Here is a 23,230-nt window from a genome sequence, read left to right as displayed (position 1 = left end):
TTCAACAATGCTCTATCTCAACCTCATTAGAGAATGTTTTCTAACCAGACTGCCTCATACAGGTTTGACAGTGTTATGCTGTCAAACCTATAACTGAATTTCAAATGAAATGCAGGAAGAACTTCCGCTTGTCTATTATTTTCAGATACCTTGATGGGTATTTCAGTGAGTAAGCAGCTGCTAGGAATCCTCCCAAGTTGTGCCCCAGTAAAATCATTCTGTCCAATCCCATTTTCCGCCTCCATTCTTCAATCGATTCCACAAACTGGTTTTCTGCTACTTCTGCGTCTGTGTCAAACTGCGGTCTACTGCTGCGTCCAAATCCCAAGAGATCAAATGCATACACAGTCCTGTTTTCACAAAGGTCTTCAAAGTTCAGTGCCCAAAGTCCAACACCTCCTCCGAACCCATGGAGGAGGACAAGGGGAGTTTTCTGAGAGAGGCTGTGGGAGAACGTTAGCGTCCATATTTTGTTTCCATTGGATATGAAGACATACTGTTTACTGTATGTACTTGTGATACCTGAAGAAAGAGAAGTGCAAATCTTATTAAACAATATTACCTAAACAGCCCTATAAAAATAAGGGCGTTTATTACAGCATGTCCACAGGCAGATACTCCCACTTCCATCATAGCATTTATAACAAAATCAGAATGGCAGGGATTAGTGCCAGCCATAAAGGTGGCAGAGTTACGTTATGAGGCTCACATTTCTCCCCCTTTTGAGGACTGTGTAGCCTTTGCACAACTTACAAGACCTCATAAAGGCAAGAATCTGTATAAGCCAAACATCCATCCCTTATGCTCTACATTCTCAAATGCTAAAGAGCTAAACACAGATAGATCTGGAAGGATATCAGGGTTACAGAGTCATTTTATAAAATTGCTGATAAACAAAGGTGTGGTACTTCAAGAGCCTCCTCTTTCGATATGAACGTACCTGAACCCTGAGATCATCTTCTGAGGCCCTTCTTCGTGTGCCTCATTGAGAGGTCTAGTTGCAACACAAGAACAGGCCTTCTCTGCTGTGGCTCCCCTTCTGTGGAATGCCCTCCCCAGGGAAGTTCGCCTGGTGCCTTCATTATACACCTTTAGGTGCCAGGCAAAAACGGTCCTTTATAACTAGGCCTTTGGTTGATCTGATTGATATCCTATACCCTTTTAAAACATGTTTTTTTGGGGGTGGGGGCTATTGGGTTGCTGTTTTTATTTTTATTATGTATTTTGTGGTTTTATATTTTTATTCTGTGGACAGCCCTGATACCCCCAGGTATAGAGCGGTATATCAATTCAACAAATAATAATAATATCATATTGGATTTGTATAGTACTATACTTGCTTATCTTTTGTAAGTCCTTTTTTGTGTTCAAATAAGAGATTGCACAAATGAATTAATTTTAGGAAAAGGTAAAGAAAAAAGAAGGTAGGGCAATGTTCAAAAAGTGCAACAGTATCTCAGGACCAATCACACCAAAAGGGGAAAAAAGGGGGGAAAGTTCAAAGACAGAACTCATACTGCAGTCCACCCTACATCCTCAAAAATGTATTCACTGATGGCATTTATCTGGAGCAGATCTCACAAGAACTAGCTGTCTGGATGTGTAACTTGCATAACTCTGGTTCCACTCATTCTTCTTTTACAGGGAGGGGAAAAAATCAGCCTAATGAAAATTTCACAAAACCCTCAATCCCTAGCAGAAGATATCGACAACTGTGCTTTGAACAAGGCCTGATGAAAACCCCACATTCTTTCCACGGTGCTCACGTGTAGTAATTCCTGAGGTTTCTTACCACAAAGTGCTTACATTTCAATATTTTCTCTTCAGCATCCTTAAGATGTACCAGTGATGTAGGACACCAAGCAGGCAGCCAGCTGGACAGCCATCCTGACCTAGAGTAATGAGATTGAAACAACTGTATTAAACACTTATATGCTACTAACTGTAAGTAGGCCGTGTGAAGGGATTAAGAGTTCTTGGCTAATCACTGAAGGAGAGAATTGGAAACTCATTTGGACTTGCATTTGGTGGCCATCACCAATACACTCAGCAATATCTAAAATATCTTACACACAGTGTTAGAAACTCAGGTATATAACCTAGGTGAAAAATGGCTCCTTAAGCCAACACTACAGTCGCCAAAACAGGATGTCTAGTTGCCATTTTGGGGCAAGACAGCCCTAAAGTCTTATTTGTCAAATGATGGACTGACTGTGATTGATGCTAAGTTAAACATCTGGCTAGTTCAGTTGACAACATTCAGCTAGGTTAAGAACTTTGAGAACTTGAAAAAGAAAAGTCACTTGATCCAGGGACAGGTCCCCCCCCCCCATACAGTGGTACCTCGGGTTAAGAACTTAATTTGTTCCGGTGGTCCGTACTTAACCTGAAACTGTTCTTAACCTGAGGCACCACTTTAGCTAATGGGGCCTGCCGTTGCTGCTGCACGATTTCTGTTCTCATCCTGAAACAAAGTTCTTAACCCGAGGTACTATTTCTGGGTTAGCAGAGTCTGTAACCTGAAGCATCTGTAACCTGAAGCGTCTGTAACCTGAGGTACCACTGTACACACACACACACACACACATATGTATATTGGCCTATTCCTACTATTCAAAACAGAAGAACAACTGTGAGCAGGGCAGTGGAGTGGGGTAGGTAAAGAAAAGCTACAACAATTAGCTATAACGTTCACCGCTCCTGCTCAGGTTGCGCATAAGAAGCATTTTGCTTCCTTGAATTCATTCTGATTATGCAGATAAAATATAACTGATCAAATTCTACAGGACGAGGTATTAGTGTGTGAAAGCAGTCCCAGGCATGCACCTCCAGGTGGTGGAGATGTCAGGCGCTATCTTGGAGCCCACGCATCTTCACTTGATTGCAAGTGGCCAATAGCAAGGCGCAAAATGTGCCTGGCTAATTTCGAACACTGCTTATACACCTTGCCGTCAAAAGCCAGTGGCAGTCAAAGCCAGTTCTAGTCGCACAAACCTCAAGGACCGCAGATCACAACATTTAGTAACATCTGGTACCTCACAAATCAGTGATAATTAAATTTAGCCTCTTCAGGGGAATCCAAAAAGCACCTCTTGCATGGTGCCTACATCTGGGGTAAAACAGGTCTGCTGTGGGATGGTGGTTAGGAGTAAGGGCATGAAAAGGAGTGGTCAGGTCAGTGGAGGAAAGCAGGAAAACAACTGCCGTCTTGGTAGTTAATTATAGCACAGGGTAGGAAGAAACACTTTATCTCATTTATTTGTGTGTGCGCATTATTAGCTTGAATCATGACCTTACACAAAAGTTTTATGGCACAGGATATAAAACAGGTCACATCCGAGGAAAGTCCATAGCCATTAGTTATGCAACTGGCCAGCTGTGTGTGTGTGTGTGTGTGTGTGTGTGTGTGTGTGTGTACTTATACACACAACACACACCAAATTTTATACAATATGCTTGTTAAGTGCACCTATTATCTCCATACGTATGCATACATGCATATGCTTTTTTATTTTTTAAAAAACCACCACGCAGTACATAAATGACAATAATTTTCACATTTATATCTAGCCTCCCTCTCGTCACGAGACTCAAGGCAGGGTACGCAGACTGGCCAGGCAGTTTCATGTCCAGGCAGGCACTGACCAAAATCAGACCCACTTAACAGCAGCGAGCCTGCTGTTATCTATCACATACCTTCAGACCGTGCTCTGGGACCTTTGAAAAAACAAAACAAAAACCCCTTCTGCCACCAAAGGCCTTGACCTCAATGCAACTTTTACACAAACAACTTATTTCTCAATCCTTCCTCCCGCTGCCTTCATTTAAGCGTGCGCACGCAAAGGGAAATAAGTTTGACAAAGGTTCACTCTAGGTAACGAAGGCTAGAATTCTAAAAAGCAGTATGTATCTATGGAAAGCCACATGCACCAATAATGTACATCGTCAATCCCCCTTGCCCACTGGCTGCATCACACCTTGACCAGAGGGGGACTGGGTTGGTTTGGGTTTTTGTTTTTTCAGGGACATGGGTGCAGCAGGAAAGGGGTCAGAAAAGCTCAAGTTTGTGCAAAGAGCACCACATACAGCGACCTGGAATCCGGCCATTTTTTGTGCGTGTTTGTTCCTTAAAGCGTATCTGAAATGGAGTATAGGCAATTCTAAACTTACATGGTGGGACATGGGTGGTGCTGTGGGTTAAACCACAGAGCCTAGGACTTGCCGATCAGAGGGTCGGCGGTTTGAATCCCCGCAACGGGGTGAGCTCCCGTTGCTCGGTCCCTGCTCCTGCCAACCTAGCAGTTCAAAAGCACGCCAAAGTGCAAGTAGATAAATAAGTACCACTCCGGCGGGAAGGTAAACGGCATTTCCGTACGCTGCTCTGGTTCGCCAGAAGCGACTTAGTCATGCTCGCCACATGACCCAGAAGCTGTACGCCGGCTCCCTCGGCCAATAAAGCGAGATGAGTGCCGCACCTCTAGAGTCGGCCCCGACTGGACCTAATGGTCAGGGGTCCCTTTACCTTTAAACTTACATGGGGTTTACATTCCAGGGATAAGTGCGTACAGCCAAAACCACATCTAGTAAAAACACACTGGGTTCAATGGTGGGCAGGACTGCCAAATTCTTTTCCCCCAGACTCCTGCCCCCTTAAAAAAGGTTTTTGTTTGTTTTTGCCAAGCAGGTAAAACAGAATGCACACAAGTTAAATGCGCGTAAGTTGCATGTTACTGGAACAGCAAAATAGCCAAGTCTCTAAAATTTTAAGATCTAATTTTTTTAAGATGTACAAACATACATTTCAGAATATCTTGCATGCGTGGAAGCATCAGACAATTTTTCCCCAGGCCTGCAATCCACAAAGAGATTGCAAACACTTGTGTTATTATTGTATTGCATTAATGGACTGCCTTTCTGTGCCAAGGGACTCAAGGTGGTTTGCAATTTTAAAGTACAGGCAACGCCCAATTGACGTGCATTCGATTGACGCGTGACTGCGCATGGGTGCCCCGCAGTGAACCAGAAGTGGCCGGAAAAGGGGGCACTTTTGGTATGCTGTAGAGTGCTATCCTGCCACCAATATCTCTATCATGGTTTCCCAAACTTGGGACTCCTGCTGTTTTCAGACTACAACTCCCACCACTCCTAGCTACCAGGACCAGTGTTCAGGGGTGATGGGATCGTAGTCCAAAAAGAGCTGGAGACCCAAGTTTAGGAAACTCTTGATCTATAGGAAGCCATTGGGGATGGTCATTAGAAGTCGTGGGGCAAGGTGTCACCAGACTGCTACTGGTGATGGAGTTTAAAGGGGATTAAGACAAATTCATGGAGGAGAGGGGTATACTATTAGTCATAGCAGCTCAATGCAACGTCTGGGTTCAGAGCATATATATATATATATTAAGCGAGTGACCACATGTTCTATTAAACATGTCAACAGCAAATCCTCAAACCTATCATCTCACATTTGTAAACATCTGTACTAATACCCTTAAGATTGTCTGTAATATAGGCAAGTGACACATAAACTTTGCAGATATTGCCTGAGTAGAGGTGGTACAATGAATCAACTGTGCTGGAACAGAGAAATCAAAGTCCATTGCTCACAGTCATAAATGCGTACTTCCTGCCCTCAAAATGTACATGCAAGTCACTCAATTCTTTTTTGTACCTGGATGTTACAAACCAGCCTTTTCCTGTGCATAGTATCAGTTAGCCCTTCAACCATCATCAAAATGCCAATGCGGTCAAAATTTTAGTACTACAAATTATTTCACAGACAACTCAGGATGTCATATTGTAGCATATCTACAACAGAGGACAGCTGGAAACAAGGAGATATACATGTGCAGGCAAAACACTTGATAATTTTCCAGATCTGCAGGCAGCCCCTTATGTTTCATGGGCTGTGACTCTGGAGAGTTCCCAGACCTTCAGGAGAGGCTTCTGGGGGATGCAGGGGCTGTTTCCAGAGAAGAGAACTGAAAACTGCTCTGTGCATACACAGAGTACTATACGTGACGTTCTAAACCCAAGTCTTTATTAATATTGTTTTGCCTTGAGCTACTTTGTTTTGAAGTACAGTGGTGCCTCGCAAGACGAAAATAATCCGTTCCGCGAGTCTCTTCGTCTAGCGGTTTTTTCGTCTTGCGAAGCAACCCTATTAGCGGCTTAGCGGATTAGCGCTATTAGCGGCTTAGCAGCTTAGCGGCTAAAAGGCTATTAGCGGCTTAGCGGCTTAGAAAAAGGGGGGAGCGAAAAAAATCGCAAGACCATAGGGAAATTCGTCTTGCGAAGCGCATCGAAAAACGGAAAACCCTTTCGTCTAGCGGGTTTTTCGTCTTGCGAGGCATTCGTCTTGCAGGGCACCACTGTAGGGCTACATATCTAAAATAGAATATGATTTTAAAAAGTAAACTAATATATAGTTTTTAAAAAGCATCCAGTTTTTTGAAAGCACAGGAACAAACCTTGGAGGTAGCTGGACTTGAACTTTAGATATTCTTCATGCGCCTGTCTAATTTCACTTCTTAATGCACCTGGCTATTTTTGAACACTGTGTTGTAGCCCTCCCACTCAAGATCCCCAGAAGCTGGTATTCAGAGGCACTCTGCTGCCAACAATGGAAGAAATATTGCCATCATGACCAGTAGCCACTGACAGCTTCATCCTCCATAAATTTCACTAATCCATTTTTAATCCTCCCCGCCCTAAATTAGGATCCTCCAACAACAGATTCACCAGCACTACAATTAGCACAGTATGCCTGGGATTCAGCAAGCAAATGCAGACTTGTCACTCCTCCCATTAATAAGAACAATTCTCTCCTGAAAATGAGCAGAGTACGGAGTTTTATGCAACCCATCTGGAGAAAGTACATTCATATTTTTAAGAAAGATGTTCTTTATTACAGAGAAGGAAGTAATAATAATAATAATAATAATAATAATAATAATAATAATATTTATACCCCGCCCATCTGAGTTTCCCCAGCCACTCTGGGCGGCTTCCAATCGAGTGTTAAAAACAATACAGCATCAAGTATTAAAAACTTCCCTAAACAGGGCTGCCTTCAGATGTCTTTTAAAGATAAGATAGCTACTTATTTCCTTCGCATCTGAAGGGAGGGCATTCCACAGGGCAGGCGCCACTACCGAGAAGGCCCTCTGTCTGGTTCCCTGTAACCTCACTTCTCGCAATGAGGGAGCCGCCAGAAGGCCCTCAGCGCTGGACCTCAGTGAACGATGGGGGGTGGAGACGCTCCTTCCGGTATACAGGACCGAGGCCGTTTAGGGCTTTAAAGGTCAGCACCAACACTTTGAATTGTGTTCGGAAACGTACTGGGAGCCAATGCAGATCTCTCAGGACCAGTGTTATGTGGTCCTGGCGGCCGCTCCCAGTCACCAGTCTAGCTGCCGCGTTCTGGATTAATTGCAGTTTCCGGGTCACCTTCAAAGGTAGCCCCACGTAGAGCGCATTGAAGTAGTCCAAGTGTCAAATACTTACTAAGGAATTATTTCTTTTTTGTCTTCTTGAGGATAGTAAACCCCCACTGCAACTTCAAGTAACTAACCTGTTTTCCTATAGCGAGAAGACCCTGCAGCATCCTCCTCCCAGATACTGCCTAAAAGGTGATAAAGGCAGCAAACCAGAGAGTCTCATCTGCTGTGGGGCTGCTCTCCCTCTGCCTTCTCTCTCTCTCTCTCTCTCTCTCTCTCTCTCTCTCTCTCTCTCTCTTTCTGTGTCTCTTTCCCCCACTTCCTCTCGTCCTCGCCTTCTTTCCCTCCCGCCCGCCTCAAGTCCCGGCTTCCTCTCTCTTCCCTCCTCCCTTTCCTTTCTTCTTCCTCCTTCCCCGCCAACCCATCCGCCAGGCGCGAGCCAAAGATGGCAGGCTGGCAGAGCTACCTGATGTGCAATGGCTGCTGCTAGGAGGCCGCCACTGTCCCTGTAGAAATAGATATGATTGTAGGAAAAGACCGTGAGGGTTTCTTCACCAATGGTCTAACTCTGGGTGCAAAGAAGTGCTCTGTGCTCAGAGATAGCATCTATGTGGATGGTGACTGTACAATGGACATCAGGACAAAGAGCCAAGGTGGCGAGCCAACATATAATGTTGCTGTAGGCAGAGTTGGCCGAGTCTTGGTCTTTGTAATGGGCAAAGAAGGGGTCCATGGAGGCGGATTGAATAAGAAGGCATACTCAGTGTCAAAATACTTGAGAGACTCTGGGTTCTAGTTGCTAGGCAGACTGTTAAGCATCAGGGGAAATTGCTATTAAACTTTCCTGGCCTCAAGCTACATTGTGGAAACTTTATTAGCAATGTAAGGTGATGGGGTATGAACCTGTGTCTCCTTTGTATCCCTCTATTGGTGGGGAAAGGTGTTATTCTTTCTTTAATTCTGTTCATCCTTGTTTCCTTGTGTACCCCAGCATTGGTTATGGCCATGGGAAAGGGAAGGTGTCCATGGAGGGACACTCAACAAGAAAGCTTATGAACTGGCATTATAGCTGAGGAGGCCTGACGTCTAAGCAGCCTCTCCCCATCCACATAGCAACTGTTTTCATCACCACCACTTGTGTTAAAAGTACTACAGATGGCGGTTTTATTTACACATTTCCCTATTGTCATGGCTCCAGTTACCCTTTTGGTTTGTATGTTAATCACTGTTGCACCCAGGTTCTGTATCTGGCACCATCTTTTGCAGCACAAAAGATGATATGCATGATATGTTGAAGCCTTGGGAGGCAATCATGCCAAGTCCAGGCGTTACCTGTCTTAGCAATTGGTGTGACATTGAGAACTAAACCAATTTAAAATAAACTAGATTAGGTGCCAATTGTACAATCCAGTTTGATCAATGCCTCCTCATTACACAGCTCATTAGTCTTCCTTTTGCAGAGCATGGTTGGGAGGGGGAAAGTGCATGCATATCCCTACTTTCCTCCCCCTTGTCCTTACCTTTAATCCACTCCTCTTTTTTGTTTGCTTCCATCTCTATCTACAGTGGTGCCTCGCAAGACGAAATTAATTCGTTCCGCAAGTCTCTTCGTCTTGCGAGTTTTTCGTCTTGCGATGCACGGTTTTCCATAGGAATGCATTGAAAATCAATTAATGCGTTCCTATGGAAAAAGCCTTCCCCCGACCTCTTCTGGCGGGCGGCATTTTAAAATCGCCCGGGACAGCGGAGGACTTCTCCGCTGTCCGGGGCGATTTAAAAGCCCCTGGGAAGGCAGGCAGGGGGGACAAAGGCTTTCCCGCCCGGCCGCCCGGCTTCGGGACATCGTTCCGATGCCGGGCGGCTGGGGGAGGCTTTCCTGCCCCACCGCCCGGCATCGGGACGATGCCCCGATGCCGGGCGGCTGGGGGAGGCGTTCCTGCCCCACCGCCCGGCATCGGGACGATGCCCCGAAGCCGGGCGGGGGGGGAGGCTTTCCCGCCCGGCCGCCCGGCTTCGGGACATCGTTCCGATGCCGGGCGGCTGGGGGAGGCTTTCCTGCCCCACCGCCCGGCATCGGGACGATGCCCCGAAGCCGGGCGGGGGGGGAGGCTTTCCCGCCCGGCCGCCCGGCTTCGGGACATCGTTCCGATGCCGGGCGGCTGGGGGAGGCTTTCCTGCCCCACCGCCCGGCATCGGGACGATGCCCCGAAGCCGGGCGGCTGGGGGAGGCGTTCCTGCCCCACCGCCCGGCATCGGGACGATGCCCCGAAGCCGGGCGGGGGGGGGAGGCTTTCCTGCCCGGCCGCCCGGCTTCGGGACATCGTTCCGATGCCGGGCGGCTGGGGGAGGCGTTCCTGCCCCACCGCCCGGCATCGGGACGATGCCCCGAAGCCGGGCGGCTGGGGGAGGCGTTCCTGCCCCACCGCCCGGCATCGGGATGATGCCCCGAAGCCGGGCGGGGGGGAGGCTTCAAAAGCGTCCGGGGGCTTTTAAATCGCCCCGGACAGTCCCGGGGCGATTTAAAAGCCCCCGGTTAGGCAGGCAGGGGGGGCAAAAGTCTTTGCCCCCCCTGCCTGCCTTCAAAAGCCGTCCGGGATAGCGGGAAGCGCTTCCCTGCTATCCCGGACCGCTTTTAAAATGCTGGCGGTGGGGAGCAAAGCCTTTCGCCCCCGCCGGCCTTCCTGGACCTCTTCTGAAGTCCGGAGGGGGGGGAAGGCTTTGCTCCCCACCGCCAGCATTTAAAAAAAGGTCCCCGAGATTTCCCTATGGGCTTTCGTCTTGCGATGCAAGCCCATAGGGAAAATCGTCTAGCGAAGCGTCGCAAAAACCGAAAAACCCTTTCGTCTTGCGGGTTTTTCGTCTTGCGAGGCATTCGTCTAGCGGGGCACCACTGTATCTATATATACATACATTTTAAAATACAGTGCCTGGTTTGTTTAACCAATTTGCTGCTTGAAAGCTATCACAAGTGTTGCTTTAGTTTTGTTGTTGCTCTTCTGTGTAGACTTGCAAAGCTCTTCATGGTGTCTGAAGCGCATCCTGCTTTTAAAAGGGTAACTGCAAAACTGTGAAAAGGGGCCGATGCTCTTCTCCCCTCCCCTTCACCACCATCCCCATCTTGAATGAATCCCCAGGGTCATTCCATCACCGCAATAGAATCAGGCACGTAATTTTGTTTTTGCCAGCTCCTGTTCTGTAGCTGAAATGTAAAAAGGCTGCCATCATGGACTTTAGATATCCCAGTGTAACCATCTGGAGTGTGTCCGGTTTCATTTTTTCATAGGACCAATCTGATTTGCAGCCTGGGTTTTTATATGAAATTGCATTGTCAACAAACTACCACCTCCAGCTATACACCTATAGCCTAGTCTGAGATCAGTCTGTCAGATCATCAACTGAGAAATAAGATTTGCTGCTCTGATATCAGTGTATGTTTTTGAAGGTTGGTAGTTGTAAGATAAAAGGGTCAAAACGGATACCACTTCAAATCTAATCTTCATCTGGCCCTTGCTGCAGAAATTGTGAACTGCCTTGTGCACCAGTCATCCGAAACACGTGTAACCAAATTGTCAGTTTGAGCACATTACTAACTTGTATGTCCATTTAAAAGAGAACTGCAGAACTCTGTATACAAAAGAGAAAATGGAAGATGGTCTTGGTTGGAATAACTGAGTTGGCTGTCTTGAAACTAGCTCCATGAGCCAAAGGGACCTTCAGATTCCTTCTTCCCCTCATGTGTAGCTCTGGTGCTGCATAGTAAGTTGCCTTTTAAAATGAGGGCACTTCATAGAAGTTTCCAATATGGCACAGTGGTCCGTTAATCAAGGGAAACATTTTGCTGGGCTAGATCATGCCCTCTGCTTGAACCTAAGTAGGTCCATGTCTTGAACGATGTTTCACTTCAATAATTTGGTTGTCGGGTGGCACACTACAAATATATGTGAGAAATGAAATACAAAATAAAAGTAGTTAAAGGAATGTCAGCACGTTCTGCTATTGAAACCATGCCAATATCCTGACCTTCATACAAGCCTGGTTTATTTGCACGAGGAAAACATTTTCTACAAACTTAATCCAGTTTAAACCACAACACTTCATTTTGCAACCTTAAACAACCACCGCTCCTATTCCCAGATTTCCACACAGGGCTCAATGATTGTCTTGTCACAGAAAGGAAGTGACAGAATCCAGCATGGTTTGCTAGCCAAGCATTACTGTGAATGGAGATAGCGATTCTGAGAGACAGTGAATTGAAGATCTGGCCGCAGTGGTCTTTAGTGTTTGCACAGGAACAAAGTTGAAACTGGCACTGGTATAAAATGCGGCACTGTGGAGGCAGCACATTTCAAATTCTACTTCGATGACAGAATTTTACAGCTGACTTGACATAGAGAAACACGAAACCTTTTGAATACAGCACAGCATTATTTTAAAGAGCATTTCCATTCAGTTTGCTTTCTGGCTTACCGGTATATAAAGAAGAAAGGCGGGGTGGGGCAGAACAGATGTCATCTCCTGCCCATGAGGACATGAGAGGAGTAAGGGACATAATATATGGAAAGTCAGGTTTCATAATTAAAAAAAGCACAGTGATATAGCCAAATGCCTCCTGGGCATTCAGTGTTAATGAACCAGTTCATAAGACTTTTCACTGAGGGATAATAAATGTGGCATCATGCTACTACCACATCCTATGACGGTATATATGAGCATACTCCAGGAAAAACAGTAACCACCACATAGCACCCTTATGTCGTCACACAATGACACTGTGCAAAAAATAACCTGAGGCATAACCTGGTAATTCAAGGGCCACGTTGCGAGTAATGTCAGCACAAAACCACATCCCTCATATTGTAGAGTCAGGTGTAAGAATGCAATTTAAAAATAAAACTAAATAAATAGAACAGTAGAACACACTAAGTGTGTGTGTGTGTGTGTGTGTGTGTGTGTGTAGAGCTGAGTCAGTGGGCAAAGTTGCTAAAATTATTTAGGAAGCTACCAAAAACCGAAGACAGGATTTGAAGCTCCAATTTTATATCAGATCTGAGTAACTGCTCAGAAGATCCAAATGGAACACAACTAATCCATGTAATAAATATTACTGAGGCACGAGCTTATTCACATTAATAAGTATACATCATTTTCCTTTGGCTGGGGAACACAGCCAAAGAGTGGGCGTCGAATTAAATCCCTCATTGCACACTAGCAGGAAAGTTTGCAAGAGGAAATGGATCTCAAGACCCAACAGCAACAACAGGTCCATAGAAAGGAAAACGGTTCCATGGTACAGAGGGTGGAGACAGCTCCTGGTGCTGGATTAAGATTACTTTGAAGTGACATGGGATAATCTGAGTCACTTGCACTATGAGCAGTTAAACTATCAGAGTCACATATACTGCTGCAGATTAAAAACACCATGTTCGACGCAACCATTGTTTATCGAGCTGCTCCTGACAGGTAGTTCATTCCGAAGATATCTCAGATGGGGCTTCGTTCCTCACGGTGGGTACATTTAATCCGCTTCTGCAAGCTTATCTTTAAAACAAAGTAGTGGGTTATAGTTCCTACCCTGGAGAGGAATACCAAGGGAGAAGGGAGGGAGCTACTGCATAATATTTCTAGGAAGTGTTCTGTACGCCAGCTGTTCCAAGAGCCCTTGGCAGATAATTGCAGAACGTTGCTACATTAGGTCAGAGGTAAAAACAGCTCTTTCCTTGTATAATTATTGCCTCTTGAACTTTGTATTGAGAAAAGATGGCACTCAAGCAATCAAAGGGGGAAAATTATTATAGAAGAGAATTCGTCCACCCGGAGTTTTCTAAGCACACAACTGGAGAATTACATTGGCCCTTGACTTGCCAAACACCAACATGAAATTGTAAATAAGATAGGCCATTTGAGGGTTTCTCTTGTTTTCTCAGCCTCCGTGATATTAGGACCAATTCTAATAATCTGCTGCGGACGTAGTGTATCTTGATTTTTGTAAGGCTTCTGACAAAAGTCCTCTGTGATCTGTTTGCAGAAAAGCTGGCAAAATGTGGGCTGGATGAGGTTAACTGTTAGGCGGATTTGTAGCTGGTTGACTGGCTGAACTCAAAGAGTGCTTACAAATGGTTCCTCATCATCCTGGAAAAAAGGACAAGTGGGGTACCGCAGAGTTCTGTTCTGAGTGGTTCTGTTGCTGTTCAACGTCTTTATAAATGACCTGCATGAAGGATCTGAGGGGATGCTCAACCAATTTGCATATGATCCCAAACTGGGAGAGGTAGCTAATGCCGCAGAAGACAAAATTCGGATTCAGGATGACCTTAACGGATTTGAAAGCTGCACCAAAACTAACAAAATGAATTACAACAGGGTCTACACTTAAGCAGGAAGAACCAACTGCACAAATATACAATGGGGGGACACCTGTCTTGCCAGTAGTACATGTGAAAAGGATCTAGGGGTCTTAGTAGACCACAGGCTTAACATGAGTCAACAGTGTGATGCAGCAGCAACAACGGCTAACCTTCTGTATGTGAAGCAGTTGCTATACCACTGACCCAAGATCCTTCCATGTGACATCAATTTTATGCAAGTTCCTTACTGTCTCAGGTCTTGGTTGTATTCAAACCAATGGCTAGCTGCCTGCCTTCTGAAAAGCACGATAGGAGACCAACAAGCTGCACTAGTACATTCATGCTACTTACATGAACTGCCACAGACCCAACTGGGTCCCAAGCTGCTAGAGTGGCAAACAAGAAAATAAAATAAACGCCCAAGGTATTATTTTTTTCTTGCAGAGGGATGAAAGCTACAACTGAAGCTATATAGCACTGTGTGGAATCTGCAGCCCTCCTTTTAATGAGCTGTTCAGTCTCATATCTCAAATCCTCATACTAGTCCATGATCTACATTTGCTTCCTATTGTCAAGAGTATACTAAATCCCGATTCAGATGGAACAGAGAAACAGACCTGGGTGTCATCTACATATCGATCATACCGAAACTCCTGAGGACAGTGCCCATTATGGGGAACATGACAACACCCTGACAAACAACACACCACAGTTTCCATGGTGTGGAGCAGTGGCCTTTCATAATCACTTTCTGGAAGTTGTCCTGGAGATAGGAACAGAATTGCTGAAGTACTGTGCCCACTCCCCTGAGATGCTCCAGAAGGATACTGTGGTCAACAGTATCAAAAGCTGCTGAAAGCTCAAGCAAAACAACCAGGGTCACACTTACCACCGTATCTCTCCCAGCTGATGGCATCAACTAGGGCAAAGAAGGCTTTATCAGTATTATGGCTAGGCCTGAAGCCAGAGCAACATGAACCCAAGTACTTGGTTACCCAAGTAATCAATTTCTTCCAAGAATGCTGGAAGCTGGAGCCTGCCACTCTCTCAAGCACCTTGCCCCAATGGGGCACAGGGAGGTCTTCTTAAGGAGTGGGCACACCACTGCTTCCTTCTCCAGAACTTCTCCCTCCTCCAGTAAAGCAATAATCAGTCCTTGGCAGCACTTCAAGCAGCTTGTCCACATCCTCAGCCCACAAAAATCCAGGCTGCTCCGAGATAGATGGAGCCCTAGTAGGGTGCAGTACCCAGCCTAAACTCCACCAGGGAATGATCCATTCATCACAACGAACTCACAAATGAGCCCCCAATTTGCTCTGTGCCCCTCCAAAAAAAGGTCAAGTGTATGTCAGGCAGGGCTGGAGGATACCTGGTTTTCAACATCTCAATATACTGATATATCACAATATCTGAAATAAGGGTGGGGCTATGTAGAGGCGGGGACACAGGTGGCGCTGTGGGTAAAACCTCAGTGCCTAGGGCTTGCCGATCGTATGGTCGGCGGTTCGAATCCCCTCAGCGGGGTGAGCTCCCGTCTTTCGGTCCCAGCTCCTGCCCACCTAGCAGTTCGAAAGCACCCCTAAGTGCAAGTAGATAAATAGGGACCGCTTTATAGCGGGAAGGTAACCGGCGTTTCCGTGTGCTGCGCTGGTGCAGGCTCGCCGGAGCAGCTTCGTCACGCTGGCCACGTGACCCGTAAGTGTCTCCGGACAGTGCTGGCCCCCGGCCTCTTAAATGAGATGGGCGCGCAACCCCAGAGTCGGACACAACTGGCCCATACGGGCAGGGGTACCTTTACCTTTATGTAGAGGCACTGGTTGCCTTCACGGTTTTCCCACATTGTGTTTGTTGCACAGCACAATTAAGATTAGAGATATAATGCCAGGTCTAAAATTGTGAAACCAATATTACAATATGGGCTTGAAACATGTTTTGGATGATATATTGCCCAGCCCTAATGTCAGGCCACATGTGTTATGCCATTGATGGTGAAACTGCAGCTGCAAGGCTCCAATTTGGAACTTGTTCCAAATTTGGATCAGGGACCCATGCCAGCTCTCTGCTGAAAATCACTCCTCCCATTCTGGCTGCTCTTTGCCTGCAGAGATGTTGATTATAGTAGGCATCACTTTTAGGCAGACATAGGCAAACTCAGCCCTCCAGATGTTTTTGGATTACAACACCCATCATCCCTAGCTAACAGGACCAGTGGTCAGGGATGATGGGAATTGTAGTCCCAAAACACCTGGAGTGCAGAGTTTGCCTATGCCTGCTTTTAGGGGTAAAAAGCAGCCAGGAGGGAGTGGTCTTTAGCAGGAAACAGGCAACTGACTATGATTAACAATTCATCCATTAACACTTTTTTCTCCAAAGCAGAAGCAGCCAAATTAAAGATTTCTGTTTGACCCTTACCAAAAGAGCCATTGAGAGGAGCATGTACTGTTTAAAATCCTAATAGCACTGTGATTCTACCTGCAATTTTGACATGCATCCAACACAATGCTGGGCATAACGAAACTACTGATCTATCTGCTGAAGCAACACATAATGGGGGGCAGAGGTTACATGACTGCCTCATCCTGTAGAATGTGACTAAGTACAGCAATAGAAATTAATACCATGCAAATCAGTCATACGACATCAAATATCACACAGGTATCTCACTGATTTCATTTCCCAGAACAAGAGACGTGAGTATCTTATTGGGCATGTCCAACAGGGCAAGGGAGTTCAAACTAGTTTTTTGAACTGGTGTGGCACTGTGGCAAAGCGACTATATATATAAAAAAATAATAAGAGGAGCACAACAGCTTCCTCCCCACTTGGGCTTTCCAGCAACGGATATCCAGGGGCGTATCACATATATATTGGCATCATATAGATATAATGGTTAATAGCCACTGACAGCTTAATCCTCCATGAATTCACGTGATCCCTTTTAAAGCCATCCATATTGATAGTCATTACTACATATTTTGGTAATGAATTTCATATTTTAGGTACGAGTTGTGTGAAGTGCTTCTTTATATCTCTCCAAAGTCTTCCCAGATTCAGCTTGTTATGACTTGAACAGGACTCTACCACTTCACAGAAACTACTGCACATTTGCAAAGCTAAGCAGGGTCTTGTATGGCTTCAAATTGGATGGGGGACCATGTGTTGAGATTCCTGTATTGCAGGGAGTTGAACTAAATGACCGTCAGGATCCCTTCCAGCTCTACAGTTCTATGAGAAGAAAAAAAACTTCTACCCACTAGTTCAAATCTCAAACCAGCTCTGAACTTACAAGAAAGTCCATGTCCCTTTTTGCAATAAGCACATAAATCTTGCCTGCCTTGAAGGAGGATTGTACAAATTACAGAAACAATGCGCATGAAACAGCTTGAATCCCCTCAAATGCTATATCAAAACTAAGCATCAATTTGTTATTTTTGGTTTGCGTAGGTCAAGTGTGCACTTGGGAGACAACCATGATTTGTGGGAATTGTTTTGTGGCAGAACATATACATCGTGGAGAACAGACTAACTCAAGGAACTGAAATAACCAGGACAGCAGGTACTTAACACATAATGTGCATTGTCATCTAATTATACAAAGGCCAACAGTACAAGTGCTAGAAGAACAAATAAACTATTGTAATCTATACTTGGGATAAGCTAAATAACAGAGGAAATAAATGTAAAGATAAACTATTTTGCAATATATAACGTAAGAATAATTGAGGGTACACGGCAGAAAGCTTAGAGGGGCAAGGAGAATTTGAGAAAGCATAATACTGTGTATTTATTGAGTTGGGTTTGTATTTTGAAAAGATGGAAGGAATGGGAAAGTGGGGATTATAGCTCAGTGGTAAAGAACATCCTTTTCACACAGAAAGTTCTAAATACACCCCCTGCCATTTCTTCATAAAAGTATCTGATAGAAGATGACCTGAAGAGATGCAGAAGAGCTGTTACCAGTCAGCCTAAGTATTATCATCATCATCATCATCATCATCATCATCATCATCTGCCTTTTTCCCTGACAGGAAATAAAATAAAAAGCTAAAAACATAAAACTAAAAGGCTATTAAATAGAATAAATATTAAAGATCTATAAAAACATATGGATAATTACAATGAAAACAGCATGGCGCCTGTGTTTTCATTAAAAGTTCCCAAAAGCCTGTTGAAATAAGGTCTTCTTCACCTGCTGGTGGAAGGACAAGGAGGGAGCTAATGGACACAATTGATGTAGAAGATGGAGAAATATGTGAAACTAGAGAACAACATATCTAGGTAAGATAAATATACATCAGTGACTGAGAAGGGCAGAAGCAGTATGTCTATCAAAGGTGTTTTTTGAGGAGACAGACTGAAGATCCAGGTACTGTACAAGGAAGTACAAAATGGATAATACATATACAAAAATGATAAAAAGTGGGTGCAGACAAAGTTCAAAACATAAAGTCAGCCGAAGGTGGGGCCTTGAGTACATATGGAAGCCTGTGCTAAAACTGAGGCATTTTTTAGGTTGTCAAGTGTACTTGAATGATTTCTGGAGAAGCCATATGGGGAAACAGAAAAAAAAACCTGCTTTAGAGACAGCACAGTATATGGATATGCCAGCATCTATCATTGTGTATCAATACAGTTAGAATAATATACACACACCTGAGTAAACATACACGGTGATTTTATTATGAAAGGGTTATGTGGGATGATTTATAACAGCGGGAACTACTTTATATGGGTTGAACCTGAGCCAGAACTCACCAAGATATTTAACCCCCCCCCCGACATCCTCAAAATGTGAAACTCAACAAAAAAAGGGCCTGTCCAGACATCATTTTTTAAAATTGTGCAACCATGACGACTTGTGCCCATTATGGTATAAGGGAGCTTATACAAAACCCCTCTCTCAATACACTTCACACCAACAAAGGTTTTCTTCTTGCTTTGATTCCTTAGTTTAGCAAACTGGTCCCCCAAACGCCAAGGCCTCACTAGGAGACATCCGAAGGCAGCCCTGTTTAGCGAAGTTTTTAACGTTTGAAGTTTTATTGTGTTTTTCATATTCTTTTGGGTGCCACACAGAGTAGCTGGGGAAACCCAGCCAGATGGGCAGAGTATAGATAATAAATTTATTATTATCATTATTATTGGAGCGCAAAGGCGCCAGAAACACTTGTTATGCCTTTGATGTAAGGAACTTACATTTCTAGAGAAGCCTTTATGGGAAAACTGCCCAGCTGCTTGAGAGACAGCACAGATCTTGCTGGCCTGCCTGCCTATGTGGCAGCATCAAACTTCTCCCCATGGCTCCATCCCTAAATCAGTGTTTTGGAGAGGGAACCACAGGGGAAGACGGCTGGGTTTCAACACCCCTTTTTTAAACAAAGAAGAGGGGGGGCACCTTTAAATCAGCCCCTTATTCCCAGCAATAAAATAACACTACCTCTCACACACACCCTTTCCCACCCTTTTCTTTTTTTTATAAAAGGACCTTTAAATCAGCAATAAAATATAGGGTGACCGAAGGTGGGTCCTGAAGGATGCGATGGGGGGACACTTCCTTGTGTTTACATGGGCTAACAAGAGCGCGCGGGGGGGGGCGGTTACGTAAGGCGTCCTCCACTGCACTTGCACCTGCCTCACGCAGGTGCCCCCGCAGCACAAAACCGAGGCGCGTCTACATGCGTGTAGCGGTGTGTGTGTGTATGCGCGTTTGCGTGTGTGTCCCTCCGCCCGCCTGTTTGGCCGAACCGGCCTCCCCCCCCCTCCTTCCCCGCACTCACCCTTCTCCGGCCGACTCCGGGCTCTCGTCGTCGGCCATAGCGGCGCGGAGGTGGCGTCCGGGAGCCGGTCCTGGGGCAGCAGCAGCCGGGAGCGCGCCGACTGACAGAACGACGGCCGCGGCGGCGGCGGCCATCACGGGACCCGCCCGACGGGCCGTCGTCGCGTCAGCGCGTCGGCCCCGCCCTCCGCTCCGCCCGGCCATAGAGAGCGCGGCGGCCGGAGCGGCCGGGTGGAGGGGGTGGGGGGAGGACGCTCCCTTCGCGCCTGCGCACTCCCTCTCTCTCTGGGCGGGGAGGTCGTGGCTGTTGCCTTTCGCGGTTGCTGGATGGGGGTCGCTTGCTCCCGGTTACACAACCTGGTGGGGGTCTCCGCGGGGGTGGGGGGCGTGGAACGGCGGCCCTTGGCAAGCGCCACCCGTTCTGGAGCCGGTGTTGCGCGGTCGCTCCGGCAGCCCACGGCTGCCTTTGCCCCGCTATGTAAGGTTTGGAGTTTGCTCTGAATTTGTTTTTCGGGGGTCAAGCCATTGCCGGATTTACGTGTAAGCTAAGCAAGCTCTATCTTAGGGCCCCACTCTCTTGGGGGCCTCCAAATAATTGAAAGGGGGGAAAGCCTGTATGTACATTTCCAAAATGTAAGATAAAAAACAAATAAAATAATTATTATGAATAAAGAATCGTTTTAAGTTAGAGCTTAATAATTTTTTCACTATTAATATACTTATTAGTTGTATTTCAGTCCAACAATTACTTTGATAAAATACATATTTTGTTATGTGCAAATGGCTTTAGATATCTATTAGGTTCATAAATTACCACATAGCATACAGTGGTACCTCTGGATATGAACGGGATCTGTTCTGGAGCCCCATTCACATCCTGAAGCAAACGCAATCCGGGTCTGCGCATGTGCAGGTCGCGATTCGCCGCTTATGCGCGTGACGTGATTTTGACCGTCTGCACATGCGTGAACGGCAAAATCCGAAAGTAACGTGTTCTGTTACTTCTGGGTCGCCGCAGAGCGCAACCCAAAAATGCTCAACCCGAAGCAACTTCAACCCGAGGTATGACTGTATATTCAACACAAAAAACAGTGACAATTTGTTGTTGACAAAGGACAGCTGGACATATAAAGGGCCCCTTTACCTTCAGTAGCTTAGGGCCTCATCAAACCTAAATCCGGCCCTGGGTGAACGCCGGACTGACTTCCACACAACTTACTCAGGATTGCGCTTTTGTCGCCGGGGTCGCTGCATCTCAACTGGGCAGAGGTTGAGATGCCCTGAGTGTGTTTGTTTTTGTTTTGTGGGGAGAAAAAAAAATAGAATTGTGGAGTTGGAAGGGTCATCTTTTTACCTTTACCATCTAGTCCAACCCCCTGCAATGCACGAACCTTTTTGCCCAACATTTAGCTCCAACCCTTGACCCCTAAGGCAGACCTTTCCAAACTTTTTCACGTTGGTGACACGCTTTATAGATCTGCATCATTTCGCAACGCAGTCATTCAGTTTTACTAGCAAACCAGAGGTTAAGCAAACCCCTTTCTGCCCTTTCGCGCAACATATGTACACACTGCAGCTGACACTGATGTGTCATGACACACAGCTTGGAAAGCTCTGCCATGAAATTAAGAGTCTCCTGCTCTACTGACTGAGGAAGTTCATTTGGTGATTTTAATCCGGCCACACTATTTTCCTGCTTGATGGGGTTTTCCAGCTTGTTTTAAAGGAGGGAAGGATGCCTGTTTCTCTGCACATGGAGAAAGGCAGGGGGATAAATACTGTAAACAGGTTATATAAAGCATAGTGTTTATGTCCTTCTTGGGGGTTCCTCATAAGCACCTATTTGGCCACTGAGAACAAGATGCTGGACCAGGTGGTTTTTTCAGCAGGCCTCCTGTTTCCTCAAAGCTGCTTCTGGCTGAGAAAAGTTTTGCATATTGAATTCTGCATTGAATGACTTTAAAGGGATGGAAGAGAGGGATATTGATGGCTAATAGCCATGATGCCTATGCTGTACCTCCACAGCAATGCTTTCAGGTACCAGATTCTGGAAGCCACAGGAGGGGACGGTGCTCTTGTGCTCATGTTCTGCTTGCTACTTTCCCAACTAGGCATCTAGTTGATGGCTGCTATGAAAACAGGCTGCTAAGCCATTGGTCTGATCCGCAGTACTATTCTTATGTTCTGAATAACCTTTGTAATTACTTTCGGAACAGCATACTGATACAAAAGTTAAGCTGATGTTGCAGCCATAAGGTCTATAAAGGTGTTGCCCAACTGCATTTTGGAGGGTTGTTTTTTCTTTCTTATGAACTACCTTTGCTTTTTATGGGGTAAAGAAATTAGATTGGGACTGTGAATCAGAGGCAAGATAACAGGTTAGAAAGAAAGAAAGATAATAAAGGAAGAAGTTTAGGCAATGCACCTTTATCCTACACTGGCTCTCCACACCCATCACAAATTAATTGTGATTGCCTTTAAGTGCTCAAAAGCCTTGCCTGTTTTCCTTTTTGTCTTAATACTGTATATCAATCTGCCTATGACCTTCACTCCTCCCACAAAACCATTTTCAGCTACCGAAAGGTCTCTCGCCCACAAACAATTTCATTTTCGATTACTGTCTGGAACTCTCACCCTGAACATAAGTGTGATATTGTTTCTATTCGTTCAAACCTTTCTCCATGTAAAATGTGGGCTTTCCAGTCTTTGCATACACACCATACATTTGAAGTACCGGTATATACCTTCCTAAAAATAATCCAGGAAACTGGATCCTGGAAGACCGGCCTGCAGGCCTTATTCTATCTAGCCTGAGAGGGTGGGATCCTGGCTGACTCGAGCTACAAAAGCTGAGGCTGCTGAAGAGGCCAGAGACCATCTTGGTGTCAGGAGTGCGTGCAGGAGCCAGGCCCTGTGACCTGTAGGGCTTTGCAGGACTGGGGCCTTCCTAAGTTGGTTCTGTAGAGGCAAGGTGCGGCCTCACAGGTGAGGCCGCTTGGTAACTCACTGCACCTGGTGTCAGAAGTTGAGAAGGGATACAAAGTCAGCATTTCCCTTCAGCTCTTTGCCATAGCAACTCATTTCTTGCCTTGCTGCGTTTGGCTTCTTGCTTCTTGACCCTCGGACCGTTGACTTCGTGACTCCCTGCTTCCTGACCCTCGGACCCCTGGCTTCTGGACTCTTGTTCCTGCTCCCATCTTGCCCCGGTCCCGACGCCCTCAGCCAGGACTATGACCGCCCGCAAACTGGACTGTGACACTTGGCTGTCTCTTAGTGCAGAACCAGGTCATCAAGTCTCAGCTTCCACAGCTTCTGCCCACCATGAACCACTATTCATGTTGCTGCCAGCAACATCAGCGAAAATAGAACCATAGAATTGTAGAACCCTGGGAATCATTCGAGTCCGACTCCCTGCAGTGCAGGAATATGCAATTCTCCTATACAGGGATCAAGACTGCAACCTTGGCATTATCAGCACAATGCTCTAACCCAGGGTTTCCCAACCTTTTTCTGACCACAGCCTCCTTCTGACCTAGTTTCCTTCCTGTGAACCCCCCTTTGGGTGTAGACAAGGGGGTGCAGGGGGGAAGCCGTCCCCCCAAATAAGTAAAAATCAATACAAAACTGAGATTCTACGCCTATCCTCCACCCCCATCCTACCGGTAGAAAGT

At 45.9% G+C, this 23,230-nt stretch overlaps 2 protein-coding genes, 1 long non-coding RNA gene and 1 pseudogene across 4 annotated transcripts in view; 2 read left to right on the top strand and 2 right to left on the bottom strand.

The window, feature by feature from the left end:
* Window positions 1-17,330, top strand: part of LOC309353632 (uncharacterized protein) — a 143,928-nt gene extending 126,598 nt beyond the window's left edge. The window contains exon 5 of the mRNA XM_081883099.1: window positions 17,228-17,330. The gene's annotated coding sequence lies outside the window, so the exon portion shown is untranslated. The remainder of the gene's footprint in view (window positions 1-17,227) is intronic.
* ABHD5 (abhydrolase domain containing 5, lysophosphatidic acid acyltransferase) overlaps window positions 1-19,726 on the bottom strand; it is a 31,429-nt gene extending 11,703 nt beyond the window's left edge. The window contains exons 1-3 of the mRNA XM_081883039.1: window positions 19,561-19,726; window positions 1,807-1,892; window positions 150-522 (exon numbers count right to left, since the gene is read on the bottom strand). Coding sequence (XP_081739165.1) covers window positions 150-522; window positions 1,807-1,892; window positions 19,561-19,694 — 593 coding nt within the window. The 5' untranslated portion in view covers window positions 19,695-19,726. The remainder of the gene's footprint in view (window positions 1-149; window positions 523-1,806; window positions 1,893-19,560) is intronic.
* LOC309353631 (profilin-2 pseudogene) lies at window positions 7,871-8,820 on the top strand (annotated as a pseudogene). Its single transcript has one exon. The product of its transcript is annotated as a profilin-2 pseudogene (transcript).
* Window positions 12,541-15,215, bottom strand: LOC309353657. Its single transcript, XR_014161982.1, has 2 exons — window positions 14,401-15,215; window positions 12,541-12,977 (listed from the first exon to the last, which is right to left on the bottom strand). It is a non-coding gene; the product is annotated as an uncharacterized lncRNA (long non-coding RNA).
* Window positions 19,727-23,230: the final 3,504 nt, after the last annotated feature.

Source organism: Podarcis melisellensis (assembly GCF_964234715.1).
Source record: "Podarcis melisellensis genome assembly, chromosome: 12".
Taxonomy (NCBI): domain Eukaryota; kingdom Metazoa; phylum Chordata; class Lepidosauria; order Squamata; family Lacertidae; genus Podarcis; species Podarcis melisellensis.
Note: the sequence above shows the minus strand (reverse complement) of the source record. Positions and strands in the feature narration are given on the sequence as shown.